Source organism: Plecotus auritus (assembly GCF_963455305.1).
Source record: "Plecotus auritus genome assembly, chromosome: 6".
Lineage (NCBI taxonomy): Eukaryota > Metazoa > Chordata > Mammalia > Chiroptera > Vespertilionidae > Plecotus > Plecotus auritus.
Genome location: NC_137773.1, coordinates 131,253,421 through 131,272,925, shown reverse-complemented (window position 1 = coordinate 131,272,925; position 19,505 = coordinate 131,253,421). Strand labels below are relative to the sequence as shown.

Here is a 19,505-nt window from a genome sequence, read left to right as displayed (position 1 = left end):
AGTACAGAGTTCCATCTACCCTTCATCCAGTTTTCCTCCCATTGTTAACAGCTCACATTACCACAGTAAATGTGTCACCACTCTCAAACCAGCATTGGTACATTACTGTTAACGAAACTCCAGGCTTTATTTGGATTTCATTCGTTTTTCCACTAGTGTCCTTTTTCTGTTCCAGGATCCAGTGCAAGATACCACATGACATTTAGTCTGGATTGTCTTTAAAGTGAAAGAAAATAGATCATGCAATCCACCCTCATGGCATTGTGAAAGCCACTTGATGCCCATAATGGATTTAAAGGAGCTACTGAATATAGGAGATTTGTAAAGTGTGGATTTCTGCAGCTTAGTATCAATGCCATTGCCTTTCAAAAATCTAGTTCTTCAAATAGAAAAAAATTAAAGTAAATAAAAGCCATTTCTGTAGCTAAGTTAAACACCTAGATATATGCTCATTGTTGGAAGTGAAAGTTATTTTTGCATTCCTGTGTACATCAGTTTGTGTAAACTCTCTTGTGCCATGCTCCAGGGTGCAGGAAATAATGGACCATCTCAAAGCTTTTTTTAAAATCCTCACTGGAGGATATTTTTCCCATTTATTTCTAGAGAGAGTGGGAGGAAGGGGAGAGAGAGAGAAACGACGACGTGAGAGAGATACAACAATTGATTGCCTCCCGCATGTGCCCCTACTGGGGCTGGAGAACCTCCAACCGAGGTACATGCCCTAGACCAGGAATCGAACCCATGACGGTCTAACCACTGAGCCAAACCAGCCAGGGCCTTCTCAAAGTTTTTCAGTCTCACGATGGATTGCCTGGTGCTGTCCTGGAGGAAAGGAGACTGTACAGAGGGCAGACGCTGCCCCAACGTAGGGGGTGGCTCAGAGGGGGACTTGCTCTCACTGTGTTTTGTGTATTGACCCCAAATAAGAGATTATTAAGTGGGTCCAGGACAAAGGGAGGAGTAGTCAGTTCCACCAATTCTCTGTTTTCTTCCCATCATGCATTTCGTGAGATCTCCTCTCAACAGCATAGATGTGAAAGGGGCTCAGGCGAGCGGTCTTCTAGGATAATGCTTCTTAACTCTATCATACAGATAAGTCTCGGACAGCTGTTAAAGTGCAGATCTGATTCAGGAGACTTAGGGAGGGGCTGAGCTTCAGTATTTCTTACGGGCTCCCCATGCTGCTGGTCACCCGTCCGTAAAATATCTGGAGGAATTTTTTTCTGTTTCTCTTCAGGGTGTGCTTTTGACGTTGAGCAAGGATGGCAGAACCCATTAAAAAGGAATCTGAAGAAAAACCCCTGAAACATATTAGCTGATACTAGACGTTCCCTCTCTAAGATGGGGGTTGGTAAGAAGGTAGATGAATGGCCAAGCTGTTTTGGTTTGAATCCCCCAGGCCTGCAATACTCAACTGATAATCAATTCATACGACGGCTCAGAGAACTACAGGACTCGGCCGCCATGGAGAAGATCCCGCTGATCCCGTCCACCCCGGAGGAGATGAGTGAGATGCTGCAGCTCTGCTCCTACGTCCGCTTCAAGGTGCCCCAGCAGGTATGTGACTCAGCAGCAAGGTGCCTGCCTCCTGCCAGAGGTGCAGTGGCCAGCACAGCTTGCTTCATGCACCCTCCCCCCTGAACTTACCTATCTATTCATTCAACAAGTGTCTGTGCAGTGGCCGTGACATGTCAGGCACTGTGCTTGGGCACAGAGGTCAATGAATAAGACAGAAGAGGTTCCTGGGTAGACACAGGCTAGTGGGGAGGCAGACAATTAACAAGTAGACAGATTCTTACAAATTATAATAAGTTTTCTAGGGGAAATAAAGATGGTGCAGTGAATAAAACAGGGAGGCAGCATAAGATTGGATAAGCCTCTTTGAAGGAATAGCACGTTCAGAGGTAGAAAAAATATAGGCCAGTTCAAGACGCTAAAAGGGGCCTTGGGTGACTGGAGCCCAGAGGATGAGGGAGAGGATGCGATGGATGAGGTTGGAAAGGGAGGCAGGGGCTCAACCAGAGATTCTCAATTTTTAAAAAATCTCAGGACCACTTTATACTTTCAAAAATTATTGAGAACCCCAAAGAGTGTTCATTTGTGAAAGTTATAACTGTTGATATTTCCCATATTAGAAATTAAGTCATAAAAACTTAAAACACAAGAATATAGATGCACTTATTTCATTAGCCACCAGAGTGACATTGTCCCTTATTCTGTAGGCTCTGAAAATCAGTCTGCTTTTGAGAAAGTCAAAGCGAAAAAGGCAAATAACATTTAGTATTATTATGAAAATAGTTTAACCTCATGGACTCCCAAAATCCACTTGGAGAACCACTGGGCTAGCTTATGTAGCACCGGATGGGTTATGGGAAGGAGTCTGGGGTTTCTCTAAGTAGGATCGGAGTACCCCTGAAGGATTGTGGGGGTAAAGACAGAAGCAGGGAAAGCCATGAGGTTGCTGATGTGGCTCAGATGATGGCGGTGTGGACTAGGGTGGCAGCAGTGGAGACAGGAGATCTGAAATGCTTTGGGAGGAAGAACAGAGGACTTACTGGCAAATTGGATGTGGATGATGAGGGAAAGTGAGGAGTCACAGTGACTTCTGGTACTTGAGTTGAATAAAGGCAGCATTTTCTGAATAGGAGAAGGAGAGAGAGAGTGCATTTAGGGGACAAGCTAACAGCTCCATTTTGGGTGCCTTAAGTTCAAACTGCCTATGAGGCCTCCAAGCGCAGATGTCAAGTAGGAAGGGAGGGGGAGAGATAAGAAACATCAATGATGAGGAACATTGATCAGCTGCCTCCTGCACGCCCCCTACTGGGGATTGAGCCCGCAACCTGGGGCATGTGCCCTTACTGGGAATCAAACAGTGACCTCCTGGTTCATAGGTCGACACTCACCACTGAGCCACACCAGTCAGGCCCTGAAATCCTTTTTAGTTGTGAAGCTGCACTGATCCCCTCCAGGCACTGATCTCTTCCCTGAATAGAGTGGCCAGTTTTAGAAAATTCCAAATTTTGAGTTGTCAGGGATATGAAAATGCCAGGAGAAAATAAATGGCAGCTCTAAAGTCTTTCCCTCCTAGGAGAGAAGGGGCACCCAACCACCAGTGTTATGACTGTCGTCTGTTTGTTTGTTTGTGTCTTACAGTCTAAACTCTGTAAGATCAGGGACTTTGTCTTAATTTGCTGCTCTGTCCTCAGCTTTTGGCACAATACTTGCATGAAATAGGTCTTAGGTGTAGATTGGATGGATCAGTGGATGCAAGGATGCCTGAATAATGCAGGGATGGAGCATGGGGGTGTGGGTAGATGCATGATAGATGAATTCATGAAATGATGTGTTCACATGCATAGATGATTTAAGATGCAGGATAGATGGATGGCTGGATGCTTGATTGGCTATATGGGAGGATGTCTGGAGAATGCAGGATGGAGAGTAGATGGGTTGGTGGATACAAGTAGATGGATACATCAGTAGACATGTGCATATATGATTCAGAGATGCAGGATGGATGGATGGATAGGTAGGTGGAGCAGAGGTGGAGGATGGGCGGGTGGATGCCCGATAGATATGATGCATGGGTGCAGATAGATAGAGCAAAGAAAATGTCTGAAGTTGAGCACAGTGTATTGACAGCTTGCCATTGGCTCACCTCTGGACTTGTGCTTCTGGTCCTTTTAGGTTCTAGTCATGCTCCAGGGGTTGGTTTAGTCCAGAGCAGTTATGGCTGATTTTCCCACTTTAATCCATGCACAGGACTCCTGAGAGTGCATTTAAAAGATTCAGACCATTCCCAGGAAGATGAGAGGAGTGGTGGCTGCTAATGTGAACCTAGGACCTACCTCAAGAGCCCTGAGGCAGGGGAAGTGGGCGTTGTGTTCCTTCTAGCCACGCACCTCTCAGTCAGTGTCTGGGTCCAGGAGATCCACAGCAGCTGCAGCCTTCACAGACTGCAGCAGGGGAGGCAAAGACAATGTCGAGCAATAAACAAGGGACTCTGCACCCTCCCAGATTCTTCCAATAGTTTATTCTTTTTTCTTTCTTTCTTTCTTTTTGTTAATCCCCACCCAAGGATACTTTTCCATTGACTTTTATAGAGAGTGGAAAGGAGAGGGAGAGACAGAGAGAGACACATCGATTGGCTGCCTCCTGCATGCACCCCAACCAGGGCCGGGGAACCTGCAACCAAGGTACGTGCCCTTCAACAGAATCGAACCCGGGACCCTTCAGTCCACAGGCCGATGCTCTGTCCACTGAGCCAAACCAGCTAGGGCAATAGTTTAATTCTTTATTGTTTAAGAGACTCACCATCCACAATAGTTTAATTTTCTAAATAGACCTTATTCTGCATTTGGATATTAGTGAGCAATTACATCATATTGTACTCTATCATGGGAATTCGGGGTATCGGGCCTTAAAAACCTTGACAATTTTGTGAATGTCTGGACTTTTATTTCCTTCATTGTCCCAGAGCCGTGAGGAGCCTGAGGAAGTGAATCTTCACTTGCCTTCTAACTGTGGATTATTTGTCCTTAGATCCTGCAAGGCCTTGTGGACGTTCGCATCCCTCATAACAACTTCTACCGAAAGTGTGAGTAGTCTGCTTTGAGCTTTGAGCTGGGGCAAGTGAAGCTGTATGGGTGGGTGGCTTTTATTTCTTACATTCAGAGTCTGTTTTGTTGAGCCCCTGAGAGAGAAAGTGGCGATTGGACCCAATGACTGTCCTATGCTGTACGGTGGTGCCCCGGGGCACAGCCCAGCATTCGTTCACTTTGTTTTCCTTTTCTAAAAAGTGTTTTTGGAAATCATCAATGAGAAGTCGAGATACTCCCTCCATCAGAACATGGACAAGATCAAGGTCCCCACACAGATCATCTGGGGGAAACAAGACCAGGTATGTAGCATGTCCCTGGGGCCACCTGTGCCAGGTGCCCCGGCCTCTGAGGAAAAGCGGGAGGCTGTTGGTAAAGCCAGCTGGTGGGCTGGTGTCTGACACCAGGAAGAGAGGGACAACCCTGGGTCAGTGCCAGTGTTTACGGCAGCATCGTGCTGTGAGTTGAGAGCAACAACATTGGTCCTTTAAAATGAAAGGCAATTATAAATCGTTTTTAAAAATTATTTTTATCAAAGCCATATAATATAAAAACTTAAGAGAATGCCTGCTGGTATGGCTCAGCAGCTGAGTGTCGACCCAGGAGCCAACAGGTCGCTGGTTCGATTCCCGGTCAGGGCACATGCCTAGGTTGCAGCTCCATCCCCAGTAGGGGGCTCATCGATGTTTCTATCTCTCTAAACCTCTCCCATGCTCTCTCTCTAAAAAAATCAATAAAAACATATTTAAAAACAACAATAACTTCAGAGAATATAAAAAGGTTAAAAATGAAAATCCCAGATCCCAATTTCCATTTCCTTGAGGCAACACTTACTGTCCTGAGTATATTTCTTCAATTTCCTAGGGATGGGCAAGAGAGTAAAGAGCCAGAGAGTAAAATGTTCGACTTTGTGGGCCATATGATCTGTCACAGCTCCTCAGCTCTGCTGTTATGGTGTCAGCGCAGTCACTGACAACACCCAAACCCATGGCAGGCAGAGTCCCAAGGCCCTCACGGACAACGCCAGCAGCCAGCGTCTGCCTACCGTTCTCAGCAGACACACATGCACAGAGAAGTTTTACCAGTACGTTTTTCAGACATGCTACATACATATTTAAGTTTTTTAAACATGCTGTATACACCGTTTTGTACCTTCATATTTATAAGAAATATAGATCTTAGAAATTATTTCATATCAGCCCATACTGATCTACTCATTCTATTTTTAAAAAATATTTTGAAATAATTTCTAATTTACAGAAAAATTATAAGAATAGTACAGTGTACTCCTGTACATGCTTTACCTAAATTCCCAAATTTTTACCTGCTTTACTGGAGGTGGATTTACATGCCTTAAAATCTACCTCGGTGTTGGACACTCAGTCACTCCCAGAATTCCCTCCTGACCATCTGCAATTCATCATCCCAGACCCCGTAACCACTGATCTGATTTCTGTCTCTCTAGTGTTGCCTTATCTAGAATTTTCATATAAATGGTATCATATAACTAGTAATCTTTTGCATCTGGCTTCTTCCACTCAAGCATGTTTTGGAGGTTCACCCATGTTGTTGCATATACCAATCGTCCCTTTTTATTGCTGAGTGCCATTCCATCGTTCTGTTACCACATTTTATTCATAACTAGTGTTTTAACATCTGCCACATTGGCTTTATCATTCTCACCTATCTATCTATGTTTGGACCATTTGGAGTAGGTTGCTTACATTATGCCCCTTTAACCCCAGTACATCAGAGTGTACTTACTGAGAACAAGAGTATTCTCTCATATAAACACCGTACATTACCACATTCAGGAAATTTAACTTGGATGAGATGCTTTTATCTAATCTACGATCCATATTCCAATTCCATCGGTCGTTTCAATAATGTCCTACACAGAAGCCTCCTCTTCCTCCTCCTGGACCCTGAACCAGGGTTTACTGCAGGGTCACCTCCTACAGGTCATTGTCTCTGTGGATCCCTCAGTCCGCCTTTGTCATTCATGACGCTGAGATATTTAAGAGTACAGGCCAGTTATTTTATGAAATGTTCCTCAATTTGAGTTTATTTGCTGCCTCCTCATGATTCAAGTCAGGTTATATTACAGTCCCTGGCTGAAATATTTTATGAGTTATCAATGTCACACCCTCAGACACATAATAGGGTGTTGTCTGATTTCTTCATTGTAGATTTACTCTTTCTCCCCTTGCGGCCAATAAGCAGTCTGTGGGAAGACACTTGGAGACAGCGCAGATAGCCTGCTCCCCGTTACACATTCCCTCTAGGTTTCCATGAGTGATTCATGCCCGACACAGTGCTTTACGCTCTTCTTTTTGAGAGCTGCATGATGTTTTTAATTAGTGCCCTTCTGACAGTCATCTAGGTCATTTCCAGCTTTTTGCTTTTAAGCAGTAGCTCGGTGAGCACGATTATATGTATGTTTGTGGAGCATGAGAGCACATCTAAAGGGTAAATTCTTAGGTGTAGAATCACCGGGTCAGAGGGCATGTGCATTTTTAAAATTTAATAGGTTTTGTCAGATGGCTCTGGGTTCGTTTGCAAGGGCTGCCACAACAAAGTACCACCAACTGGGAGGCTTAAACAACAGAAATAAATAGTCTCGCAATTCTGGAAGCTAGAAGTCTAGAACCAAGGTGTGAGCAGGTGGTTCCTTCTGTGAGACGGAAGGGCGGGCTGTCCCAGACCTCTGCCCAGCTTCCAGTGCTTTGCTGGCAGCTGGTGTCCCTCGGCTTGCAGGTGCCTTGCCCGGCTCTCCCCCTTCATCTTCACATGGCTTCCCCCATTCCTGTGTGCCTCTGTGTAAATTTCCCCCTTGTCTAAGGATGCCAGTCATATTGAATTATGGGCCCACCCTGCTCCAGTATGACCTCATCTTAACTAATTACATCTGCAGTGACCCCATTTCCAAATGAAGTCACATTTTGCAATACTGGTGCAACATGTGAATTTGGGGAAGACACAGTCAACCCATAATAAACCCTCAAAGAAATACTGATTTATACCCAGAAGCTTCTCTTTTTTTTTTTTTTTAATTGCAACTGTTCTTTAGAAATCATCTCTTTTTTAAAAATATATATATATTATTGATTTTTTACAGAGAGGAAGGGAGAGGGATAGAGAATTAGAAACAGCAATGAGAGAGAAACATTGATCAGCTGCCTCCTGCCCTCACCCTACTGGGAATGTGCCCGCAACCAAGGTACATGCCCTTGACCGGAATCGAACCTGGGACCCTTCAGTCTGCAGGCCAATGCTCTACCCACTGAGCCAAACCGGCCAGGGCTAGAAATCATCTCTTATTGAAAGTTCTTCTAAAATGTGAAAAGCAAGAGGGGCGGTGAGAAATGGGGCCCTCACAAGGCCCACAGGCAGACAGCAGTGCAGTGTCTGTTAAAGGGTGTCCTGGGGTCTTGGCTGTTGAATACTGTGAGCAAAGGCTATTAGAGAAAAGCTGTCCCCATTGAGACAGATCCTCTGAGGACTCCAAGGTGAAAGCCACCATTGTGAGCCCTGCTGGCCTGCAGCACATCCCAACGGTGTCGGCTGATGAAAGCACAGGCAGGAGGTCAGACTGCAGCCGCACAGGCTTGCAACTGTGTGCCACGGCCCAGGAAGAGATGGGAGGAGAAGCCAGGCCACAGCATGTGAGGGAGGGATGAGGGCATCAGCAGAGAGCAGCTACCTCAAGTCAGCCAGGTATGGCCGAGGATGCACAGCGCAGAATGAGGGTGTGGGGAGGGGGCGGGCTCTGTGCTCCCTTCTGCAGCAGCCCAGACGCTGAAAGAAGCTTTGTGTGTGTCTGTGTGAGAGGCAGGCTCGGGCTAGGCCAGCAGGGAGTCATTCACTCAGAAATCAGTCAGAACAATGAAGGCCTTTCTTCATTCTAAAAATCCCAAAGGTGATCAGGGTTCTCAGGGACCAGCAGCGAGAGAGAGACCAGAACCTGCAGAGACACTTGTAGAAACTAGATCACTGGCCTTGGAGTCGGAAAGTCTGGAGTCCAGCCCTGCCTTTGCCCTTTATTAGCCTGTGACCTTGAGCAAGACAGTCAGCTGCTCTAAATCATAGGCTTCTCTTCTGCTGGGTGACTGTGAAGTGCCAGTGAGACAACGATAGGGTGGGGCAAAGTAGGGCCACAGTTGTTTATATGGAAAATAATACAATAACTAGTCATTAATAATACAAGAATAAACTATTTCATATACTCACAACTGTAAGCCTACTTTTGAAAATAATATAATAATAAATAATAATACAAGAATAAACTGTATTTCATGTACTGACAACTATAAACCTGTATATGAAGGTGATCTTTCTCCCGTTATCAAAAATAAATTATTGTTCATGTCCTTTGCCTCTGACAGCCGGCTTCTGCCAAGGTCCAGAATTGCCTCCAGGGCTCTTAAGTCCATTTGGTTCTGGAAAAAGAGCCTGACCTCCCATGGTCCTGCTATAAACATGACCAGACCCTTATGTGTCCTTTGGCCCACCCTGAGGGCAGAGACCAAGTAGCAGAGAATTTAGGGCTCGGTATTTCATGGCCTTTTGCTTCCCAAGCCGTCTGGCTTCTTTACTGCTCTGTCATCACGTGGTGTCACAGACACGCCCCTGCCAGCCTGCATTCAGTCTCCCTCACTTTGGATCTGTGTAGGAGGGCGCTGTATTGCACAACTGCAGGGGAGGCGTGTGCATCGTCGTCAATGTGAGCAATGCTCCCTGAATGTGGGCAGTATACACCCTGCACAACTGAACCTGGCAGACCTTCCTGAGGATTTCTGCGCACTCGTTCAAGCACTTCTCCTCTCTGTTCAGTCCACAGAGAGGGAGGGCCTTGGGGAGATCAGCAAGGTGTATTTCTCTTTAGGTCCCTTTTCCCTGCCAGCATAGTCCCTGGTACACAGAGACCCAGAACGCACACAGAGAATGAGTGAACAAGAAAATGAATGAACCAACTAGCGAAGGGACAAACCCACCAAATGACCGCCTATACATTGAAGTCAGCTAACAGATATTTATTGAACACCTACTATGTGCCTGACACTATTCGACCCTGGGGATACAGTAGGGACCAAGACAGACAGGATCTGCCCTCCAGCAGCTTACAGTGGACCTGCCGCTATAGCACATGGCAGGGTTGGAACTCGGAGGTGTGTTGTGCAATGTAGGGGCGGATCCTGTCTCTATAATTTTGATATTTTGTTCATCATAGATCTTTTTGTATTAACATTTTTTTTACATATTGCATTAAAATAGTATTCGTCTTAATTACCGACTTCTTTGGCACCCACTTACATGTTTGTGCCAAAGGCAAGTGCCTCGCTTCCCTCGCCCTAGTAGGGATGGAGGAAAATTCACCATTTATCTGTGTGTCCTGCCAACAAATCGCTGACATGGTTCCCACAGACGTGCATCCCTCGGGAGGACCGGTCCAGCTGTTTCATGTGGGTGACTATGGGATTGCTGCGTTTAACGGCCTAGCAGGGTCAAAGCTAGAAGCTCACGTGGGTCTTTTTGCCTGTGAGCTGTGTCTGATCTCTATAGGACAGGGACTCCATTGGGAGTTTCTACTTTTTCATGCTTTGACATGGTGACTCCACCTGCATTTCCACAGCAGCCAGGCTTTATATCTGCTCAGTTGCCACAGCAACCTTGTCTATGAATGAGTGACAGGCAGAGGGGTTCAGTTTCTCCAGGGGGTGCGCCCCTCTCGCCAAGCTTCCCATTCACTGTTTCTTTTTGCCGCCCAGGGGTGCTCTGCATTCTGCTTGCCCCATTTCCAATGGGGGGGAAATCGTGATTTTCCTGATGTGGGGTGATGAGGATGAAGCTCAAAAACAGACAGCACTCAAGTTTGTTGGGGTTTCGCTTTTGCTGTTAAGGATGAGAGGAGGGGCCCTCTTATCTGGGATGAGTTGAGGGTGAAAGTGATGAGAGAAGGGGAGCACCAAAAGGTTTCGGGTTTGATTCCTGATCTCAGAGCACATACTTGGCTTTTGGTCAGGTGTGTACAGGAGGCAACCAATCAGTGTTTCTCACGCTCTCTCCTTCCCTCCCTCTCCTTCTAAAATTAATAAAAACAGGTGAGAATTAAAAAGAGGGGCGGGGGATGAATGCAAATACATCACCAAGCGAGGGTGTTGGCGAGAAAAAGTAAGTTGGATTGGCATAATAGCAAGGCAACCCAGATGACTGAAGTGAAACTAACTAACTTGTTGAAAAGTGTCAGCCCTGGAAAATGGTGGCTTTCACATTGGAAAAGCATTCCTCATAATTCACAGCTGGGGACCCCAAAGGGCCTTCAAAGAGAGCTCCCCAGTTGTGATCATTAGCAATTAGTGTCCTCTGGTATCTTCCCTGTGTCCTTCCCACGCTTGACCCACCCTGATCCAGCCCTCGGTGCATTCTCGGCCCAGCCTGATCACGTCTAAGTCCCTAACACAGCCTCGGGGCTCCCCACTGTCCTGACATGAAGGTCAGACACCCAACACGGTTGGAGGAGTGGGGCCCCTCCTCCCCATCGCACCTCCTTACGAGGCCCTCCCCACTCCCTGTGTGCTGTGTCCTCCTCATTTCCCACTCTCCCCACCTAGATACTGTGTCTCAGCCCCTAGATACTAGCTGTCCCTGTGCTTGCCACGGCCTCCCACCCTCGTCCATGAATTCTACTCTCTGTGCTCCCTCAGCTTCCAGGATCCTCCCCCATCAGAGCTCTGTGACATCGCCTTTGTCTGCCCACCTGTCTGCCTTCCCTCCCAGACCAGAACCTCCTCGAGGGCAGGCACTGTTTCCACCTCAGTGACACAGGCAGCACCTCAGCTCCTGGCCCCGAGTTGCAGAATAAAACAGGAGCCATGAGTCACCTGTGCCAGAGAGCCACAAGGCCTAACACTTAAGTGGCTTGGTCCCCAAAACCACCCCTGCGGTCTCAGTGGGAGTCTGTCCGCCGAGTGCACCCAGGTGTCTGAATCTTTTCCATCGAGTTTCCGCTCTTGTCCTGCAGGTACTCGACGTGTCCGGGGCAGACATGCTGGCCAAGTCTATCCCCAACTGCCAGGTGGAACTTCTGGAAAACTGCGGGCACTCTGTGGTGATGGAGAGACCTCGGAAGACAGCCAAGCTCATCGTCGACTTTTTAGCTTCTGTGCACAATACAGACAACAACAAGAAGCTGGACTGAGGCCCCGAGTGCAGCCTGCCACCTGCACGCCACATCCGCTCCCATCTCCAAATCGGACGCAGCCACCACTTCTCAGGGATCCTGCCCCAACAGCGTTCAGAGCGCCAGCAGCCCTGAGGAAGCCAGTGCCCTGCCCTCGTCAGATCCACAGAGCTTTGGGGGCTACGAAGAAATCTCCAAGATGTTTTTCACAAAATAGAAACTCATATGAAACAAAATAAGAAAATCCAGCCTTGAAACCTACCGAGAAGTCTTCAGGTTCATTCACAAAGCGGTCACCTTGAACCACAATCATGGAGGACATCATCTTCTTTAAAACACTTTTTACAGACTGAGACTTGAGGTATTGCTGTTGCTTCAGACGTTCTCTCCTGCATGGTCAGTGGCTGTTTTAGGAGCATTAGTCCCCATTCGCCAAGCCCCTCTTGTTTATGTCTTAAGTTTTACATAGAGACCTATATGTGAATGCAGATGTCAGCTGCAAGACCCGGCTGGAAAGTGACACGCTGCAGAAGATATTTGCACCTGCAGAGGGACATTGTTCCGCCTTGGCCAGCCCTTGGAGCAGCAGAGAACATACCTCACCCATAGGGGGTTTGATCAGCCCCACATGTCAGCTGTGCCACGAGTGAACTCAGCCACAGTGTGAAGCACACCTGGCAGGGTGGGTTTCTGGGAATAATTTATTTTTAAAAATAGGTCTAATGGTCTGGTCCATGTGGCTCAATGGTTGAGCATTGACCTATGAACCAGAGGTCACAGTTCGATTCTCCATCAAGGCACATGCCCCATCAGTGATTCTCATCATTGATGTTTCTATCTCTCTCTCTTCCTCTCCCTTCCTCTCTCTGAAATCAATAATTAAAAAAGAAAAAGTAAAGTCTTTTTTAAAAAATAGGACTAATGAAGCAATAATGTTGTAGACATCTATCTAAATAGCCAGACTCGGGTCCTAAGTGATCAGACACAAGCATCTCATGGGCCTCTCCTATGTGGCTGTGCTACTGAGAACCCTTGGATGTAAAATACCAGTGAGATAATGAATTCTGTGAATTCTGTGAACAGTCACGTGCTCGAGCATCAGTCTAAACAGCTGTAAATGATCACAGTGATATGAAATAAACGTAAGAAGTCTAGATCAACAACATGCAGACAGCTACTATTTCTAAGCTCCTAATTATGTGCGACATTGGCAGATTTTCTGTTACCTGGGTTAAGGGTGTTTTAAAGTCAGGCTTATTCTGCCCTGATCCGTGTGGCTCGGTTGGTTGAATCGTCATCCAGTACACCAAAAGATTGTGGGTTCCATTCCCAGTCAGGGCACATATCTAGGCTGTGGGTTCGATCCTGGGTCGGGGCATGTACAGGAGGCCACCAATTAATGTTTCTCTCTCTCTCATGTTTACATTTTTCATTCAATTGAAGTGGTTTATCAAAATCAAAGGCAAGAGTCATCAAGCTGTCCCCTTGACCCTCTTCTGTTGGATTTGGGAACCCTAACCCCAGGAGCTTCCTTCACTCTTTCCAATCTTTTTACAGAGAATCTACAGCCAAGTGATTCTGTAAATAAAATGAGATGAACTTAATAGTTTAATTTGGAATTCGGGACTCTGGATATTTTATCAAAAAAGGATGAAACAGGTCTTTAAAACAAGATATGAAAATGTGACATATCAAACTTGTGGGATTGCAGCTAATGCAGTATTCAGAGGGAATTGTATAGGCCTCGATCCATATATTAGAAAAGAAGAAAAGCTGAAAATCAATAATTTAAGCTTCCATTTTAAGAAGCTAGAAAAGAAATAGTAAATCAAACCTAGAAAAAAAATAAAAGGAAATAATGCAGAAGAGAGCAAAAATCGGTGAAACAGAAAAGAAAGTAGATAGACATCTACTTGTTCCAATCTCCCACCTTCACACGAGTTCTGAGCTGAGTGAAGTTCTGGGAGGGGTCGTTCTTGGTGGGTCTGGGTGGTGAGAGATGGTTTCCTCAGGGTTTCAGGGAGGCCCAGACCTGGGTCAGAGCCTCAGATCAGTAGCCCTGCTAAGAGCAGGAATTGTTTCCTGGGCTGATAGCAGCTCAGGATCACCTGCAAAGGAGCCACAAGGAGGGACAGTGGGCAGGGTCTGCAGCGGGACATGGCCTCCCCCATCCCCTCACTGTCACCGGAAAGCATTGCCTGGAAGTCATGAGCAGAGCATGTAAGAGTCACTTGTGACAAACCCATGAGGTGGGTTTTCAAGGGTCTCCCTTGGTCCTGCAGTTCGGGCCCCACCGTGCCAGGAAGATTCCCAAGTGGAAAAGCACAGCTCCCCCTGTGCCCCACTTCCCGCCTTTGTGATCATGAAGAGCCTGCTGGTTACTGCCAGCTGGCTGCCCCCAAGCCACACCACGCTTGTGTGTGCCTTTAATGACAGTCTTGGAAAGAAGAAAGGGGTCATTCATCACAGCCCTGCCTGAAAGACGGCCAGCAGCTTCTGAATAGCAACGAGAAGCCAGGCAATGCAAGTGGGCTCTTGCTCCCACTGCCTGGAGTCGGCCTGCGGGTGCTGAGGATGGGCCCTCTGGGCAGGTATTGAAGAGGCTGAGGGGCCAGCAGTGGTTAGGACTCGGTGTGCCACTGGTCTGAGCTTCTTGTCTAGGGTAGAGGTGACACCAGGAGGGACTGATGCAAGAAACACATCAGTTGGATGGGGCTGCCTGTGGGTGTGTCGTTTGAGCCCCTCACTATTGCCCTCCCAGGGAACTTTGTTGCTTTGTCCAAAAAGATTCCCAGAAAGTGACATATCAAACTTGTGGGATTGCAGCTAAAGCAGTATTCAGAGGGAATTTTATAGGCCTCGATCCATATATTAGAAAAGAAGAAAAGCTGAAAATCAGTAATGTAATACTGGGAGATTGTAATGTACAACAACCCAGGCTTGGAGGCACTATTCTAAGTGGTTTCCATGTATCACCTTATCAAGCTCTCACACAGACCGAGAGGTGCATGTGCCCTGTGCCAAGGAAACCGGTGCACGGAGAGAGGTGACGGATCTTGCCCAAGGCCACAGAGGTGACCCGTAGAGCAAAGCTTCTTGGTTAAGGACAGAAGATGACCTACAAAAACAGTGCTTCCACTGGTTCAGGCAGGAGCTCTCTGGCCCATTGTTTCATGGGTTCTGAGTCCCTTTTGGCTCACCTGGACGAGGCCAGTGTGTGGCAGCTTCAGCCACAGGTCGCTGCGGCCACACCTTAGGCCCTGGCTGAGGATGGTGACCCAGCTGTCCATTCACCAAATAGTTCCTGGGGCTACTGTGCTGGGCCCATGGTTGCTGCTCTCTGGGCTGGAAGTGACCAGGAAGTGGACCTGAGTTGCCTGTGCCTGTGATGGGATGAGGATCTTGTGTGACCATAGAGGGAGAGGACATCTGATGGTTCCTTTCAGCAACAAGACAGCCCCTCTCCCTTGGCTTCTAGAGGAACCTTTCTTCATTGGTTTCTGGATCGTTGGTCCCTAAACCCTCAAAGCCATGACTTGGAACTTTAAGGCACACCTAAGAGGCTGTCAAGCTCCTCAGGGCATAGGAGACAGAAGAAGAGGCAGGAAGTGATACTAAAGTGACAATCCCAATGACCCAAGGTCAAAGCTGGCTGGGGGTAAGTTGCTGAAGGGCAACTATTTAATGGGAGTATTGGTCTACAATCTCTTACCACATCTCACAGAGCCAGATATGATTCTGTAATTCCGGAGTTTCCTGATTTTAGAAAGGTATTGTGGTATGTACATTCTATAAGACCCCCAGTAGGGCCTGGGACCACCTTACATGATCAGATGTATTGTTAAAGAACAAAAATTCAACCGAGTAAATGTGAAGATCTAATTGGCTTAAGTGATTCATGAACTGGGCCACATCCCATCTAGCAACTAGAGGTGCTCCGATGAACTGTACAAAATGGGAGGTTCCTATAGGCAGAAGGAGGCTGGGATGGATTGTTTCAGGCAAAGACACCTTCCCTTAGGCCCTAAAGCTTAGGGGAAGTCAGGGGTTTGGGGGATGGGAGGCGGGGGGGGGGGGGGGGGGCTCCGTCTTCTCAGGCAGATTATCTCACTAGAGTTGATCAGGACATTACAAACTAATGTGCTTAAAATCCAACTCCTGGGAGAGGCTGAAACTGCACTTTAGTTAGTTACTAAGTTTTGGTTTGGTGACCTGGCTTAGCAAAAGTGACTCCATTTTGGCCTGTTGTTCCTTTTTTAAAACAGTATCATATTTCTGCTGTGCACTGTGTGAATGCCCACAGTAAATAGGACAAAAGCTATAAAAAGCTTCACCTCAATTCAGAGTAAGCATTGGCACCAGATGAAGAAGAAATTGGTTTTCAGATTTTTCTTGGATTTCAGGACTGCAGCTAAAGGAGAGTAAGCTTGCATTCCCTCCCCTCTCTTCTGCTTTGGGAGGTGTCGATGTAAAACGCCCAAAGCTGTGGAGAATTTCTGTAAGAGTTTATCTGAGCCAAAATTGATGACAATTGCTGAGAAATAAGATCTCAAATGCTCCCTGAATAGCAGTTTGCAGTTTCTTTTATACTTTTGAAATTAAGAAGGGAATTTAGGAAGATTGCCTGAAGGTGAAAGAAAGCAAGGAGGGCCCGGCATCAAATTACAGGGTAGTTAACAAGATTATGTGCTCTCTTAAGGGTGGTTATGCCTTTGAGGGGTATTATTTCTGCATTTTAAAAGTATGTTAACCTAGATACAGAAGAACAGGGCTTGCTTAGAAACCATTCACTAAAATTACAGGCCTAGGGCATGGCTACCCAGCATGTCCTGCCCGGTTAGACATTTATGACCAGATCACCCTGTGAGGTTACTTTCCCATTTTGGTCCACTAAGGTGACATCGTGTTTTTGTTTGTTTGTTTGTTTGTTTGTTTTAGAGAGAGAGAGAGAGAAATGATTTGTTGTTCCATTTATGTGTTCATTGGTTGCATCTTGTATGTGCCCTGACCAGAGATCGAACCTGCAATATTGTTGGATCTAACCACCTGAGTTACCGGCCAGGTGACATCTTGAAGAGTATGTCTGTTCATCAAAGGTAGGAAGGTCTGCAGATGGGTATGGTACACAGCTCCCTCTTGTGACCATAAGGGACAACTCCTGATTTTTACTTAGCTATTATAAAAATCATGCCTTGTCACTTTAAAATAAACTAAGTGCTGAAAAATGTGAGCATCTCCTCCTCACTCCAAACAACCCCACCCTTCCCCCATCAGTCCCCTGGGACTCCTTCTAATGCACACATGCACACATACATACGAATAAATGATTGATTTATTGGTGTGGGTTTTTTTTCTTTTTTTTCAGAGAGAGAGGAGAGAGGGAGAGAAAGAGAGAAACATTGATGTGATTGGCCTCCTGCACGTCCCCTACCGGGGATCAAGCTGCAACCTGGGCATGTGCTCTGACCAAGAATCAAACCATGACCTCCTGGTTCATAGGTTGATGCTCAACCATTGAGCCACACCAGCTAGACTCCTTTGTCTTATCTTCACATAAGTGGATATGAATTCCATGGAGAATTGTGGCTGTGGATGTTAAGGGACTGTCATCCTCCTTGGGCCTCTCTCTTGTCTTTTTTTGTTGTTAATCCTCATCAGAGGATATTTTTCCATTGAATTTGAGAGAGAGAGTGGAAGGGAGGGGGAGAGTCAGAGAGAGAGAAACATCCATGGGAGAGAGACACATCAATTGGTTGCCTCCTGCATGCGCCTTAAGGAGGGCCGGGGATCCAGCTGTAACTGAGGTACGCGCCCTTGACCAAAATCGAACCTGGGACTCTTCAGTCTGTAGGCCAATGCTCTATCCACTGAGCCAAACTGGCTAGGCTCTCTTGCCTTTTCCACCCCAAAGTTGTGAATGCTCCTCAACTTTAGCAAAATCCATTTAGCACTAGTTCACAAGAAGGGAGGGGAGCTGAACACAGCAGAGGGGGAGGAAGTATGGATCCAACTTTCTTGGCTGCATCGCTTCCAGGAACATAAAATACTAACAGATCTGCCCCAAAACTTTGCTCTGCAATGTCAGATACAGAGTCTGGAATGGCCTCTTGTGAGGCCACTGTAAGGTTTAATCAGAGATGTAAGACTTTACCCGACAGAAACCAATAAGTTGACCAAGACAAGCAGGTTAAAAGCGAAAAATCGCGTTTATTGAAAGCTCTCGGGTGAGGTCCCGCGGTCTGAGAGCACAGGCCGGGGGAGTCACACTTATTCACCGGTGGGCTTAGAGAAAATGAATTCAAATTCTAAGCAAGGCTACAAGCAGAACTTCCCTTTTTATTAAAGAGCCAGCCCTATGTGCACTTAGTGGTTATCTCGCTGCTGGCCTTGAAAACAACACAGTTCTATCCAATTAAAAAATGCACCTGGCATGGCATTGAAATTATGGGCATATCTAGTCTCTGGCCTACAAGGTCAGACAGCTTAAGTTTATTTTCCTCATTATTCAAGCAGGCTAAAGCAGGCTAGAAAGCAAAGTTTGTAAAGTTCCTGCTTTCCCAGCCCCAGACCTTACAGCCACCCAATGCAATGCTGGGCAACTTTTATCAAGACTGAGACAGCCTTGTGTATTTTGATTTGGAGTGATATGAAGATATATTGTGAAGAAGGGAAAGCCCCCCTACCACATTTCTGGGGGACACTTAAGAAACTCACATCAGGGAGGGAGGTAAGAGATCAACCAAAAGACTTATATGCATGCATATAAGCATAACCCATGGACACAGTAGAGAGGTGAGGGCATGTGCTGGGGGGTGGAGTGGCTCGGGAGAGGTCAATGGAGGAAAAAGAGGACATATATAATACTTCAAACAATAAATAATTTTTTAAAAAAGAAAAGAAACTCATACCAGTGGTTGCCCAAGGGGTAAAGGGGAGAGAGACTTACTCTTCTTTGCTTATTCCTTTATGCCATTTGAAATGTATGCTGTAAGCCTAAATATCTATTAAAAATTTTTAAATTGAAAAACAAATCAATCAACTATTGTTTTTATCATTCAAAGGTATTCCTTTGATCCCAAACTCCAACAGCACTGAGAGAATTCAGGCAGTTTGGAAGGCCTTCATTTTCGGGGTTTTTGCAAGACTGTGAAAATTATCCTAGTTCTTTGAAATCCAAAATACATGAGCTGCTCTGGTTTCTCTGGGCTGCAGCCTGGCAGGAGGGGTTTAGGGAACTCTCTCTTATTCCAGAGTGTTTTCTGGGTGCCAGATACTTTACAAAAACTATTTGTTCCTCAACACTCTTGAGGGAGATGTTACTAATCTCTCCATGTGACCGATAAGGACACTGAATAAGTGGCAAAGGATGGACTTGAAGCAAATTTTGGCAGCTTCTGAAATCCAAGCTCTTGGAGGAAAATGCCACTGTCTGGGTCTGTGTTGATTCCCTCTCCCTCTCCCTGGATCTAGAACAAGTTCTGTCTCCTCTGAGGGGTGAAGGAAGGGAAGCAGAAGCCACAGGACTGGAGAACTTGGCCACAGGCAAGGACTGAAGCTTCAGGAAATAGCAAACAGTGGGATTTTGAGAAAAGAAATGAGACAGAAGGTGCCACCTGGCTCAGGCTCAGATGTGCAAGGCAGCCCTTTGCCCCTGACCCAGGCAAAATCAGCACACCCATTTATGAACGACTGCTTTCAGTAAACACGTGGTGAGTGCCAAGCACTGG

The 19,505-nt window shown here is 46.4% G+C and overlaps 1 protein-coding gene across 5 annotated transcripts in view; it reads left to right on the top strand.

Annotated features, from left to right (window-relative positions):
• Positions 1-13,390, top strand: part of ABHD6 (abhydrolase domain containing 6, acylglycerol lipase) — a 54,006-nt gene extending 40,616 nt beyond the window's left edge. For all 5 annotated transcript variants that reach the window (XM_080677017.1, XM_080677014.1, XM_080677015.1 and 2 more), the window contains 4 exons: positions 1,400-1,557; positions 4,543-4,597; positions 4,800-4,900; positions 11,620-13,390. In XM_080677017.1, the coding sequence (XP_080533143.1) occupies positions 1,400-1,557; positions 4,543-4,597; positions 4,800-4,900; positions 11,620-11,796 (491 nt within the window). In that variant the 3' untranslated portion in view covers positions 11,797-13,390. The remainder of the gene's footprint in view (positions 1-1,399; positions 1,558-4,542; positions 4,598-4,799; positions 4,901-11,619) is intronic.
• The last annotated feature ends 6,115 nt before the right edge of the window (positions 13,391-19,505 follow it).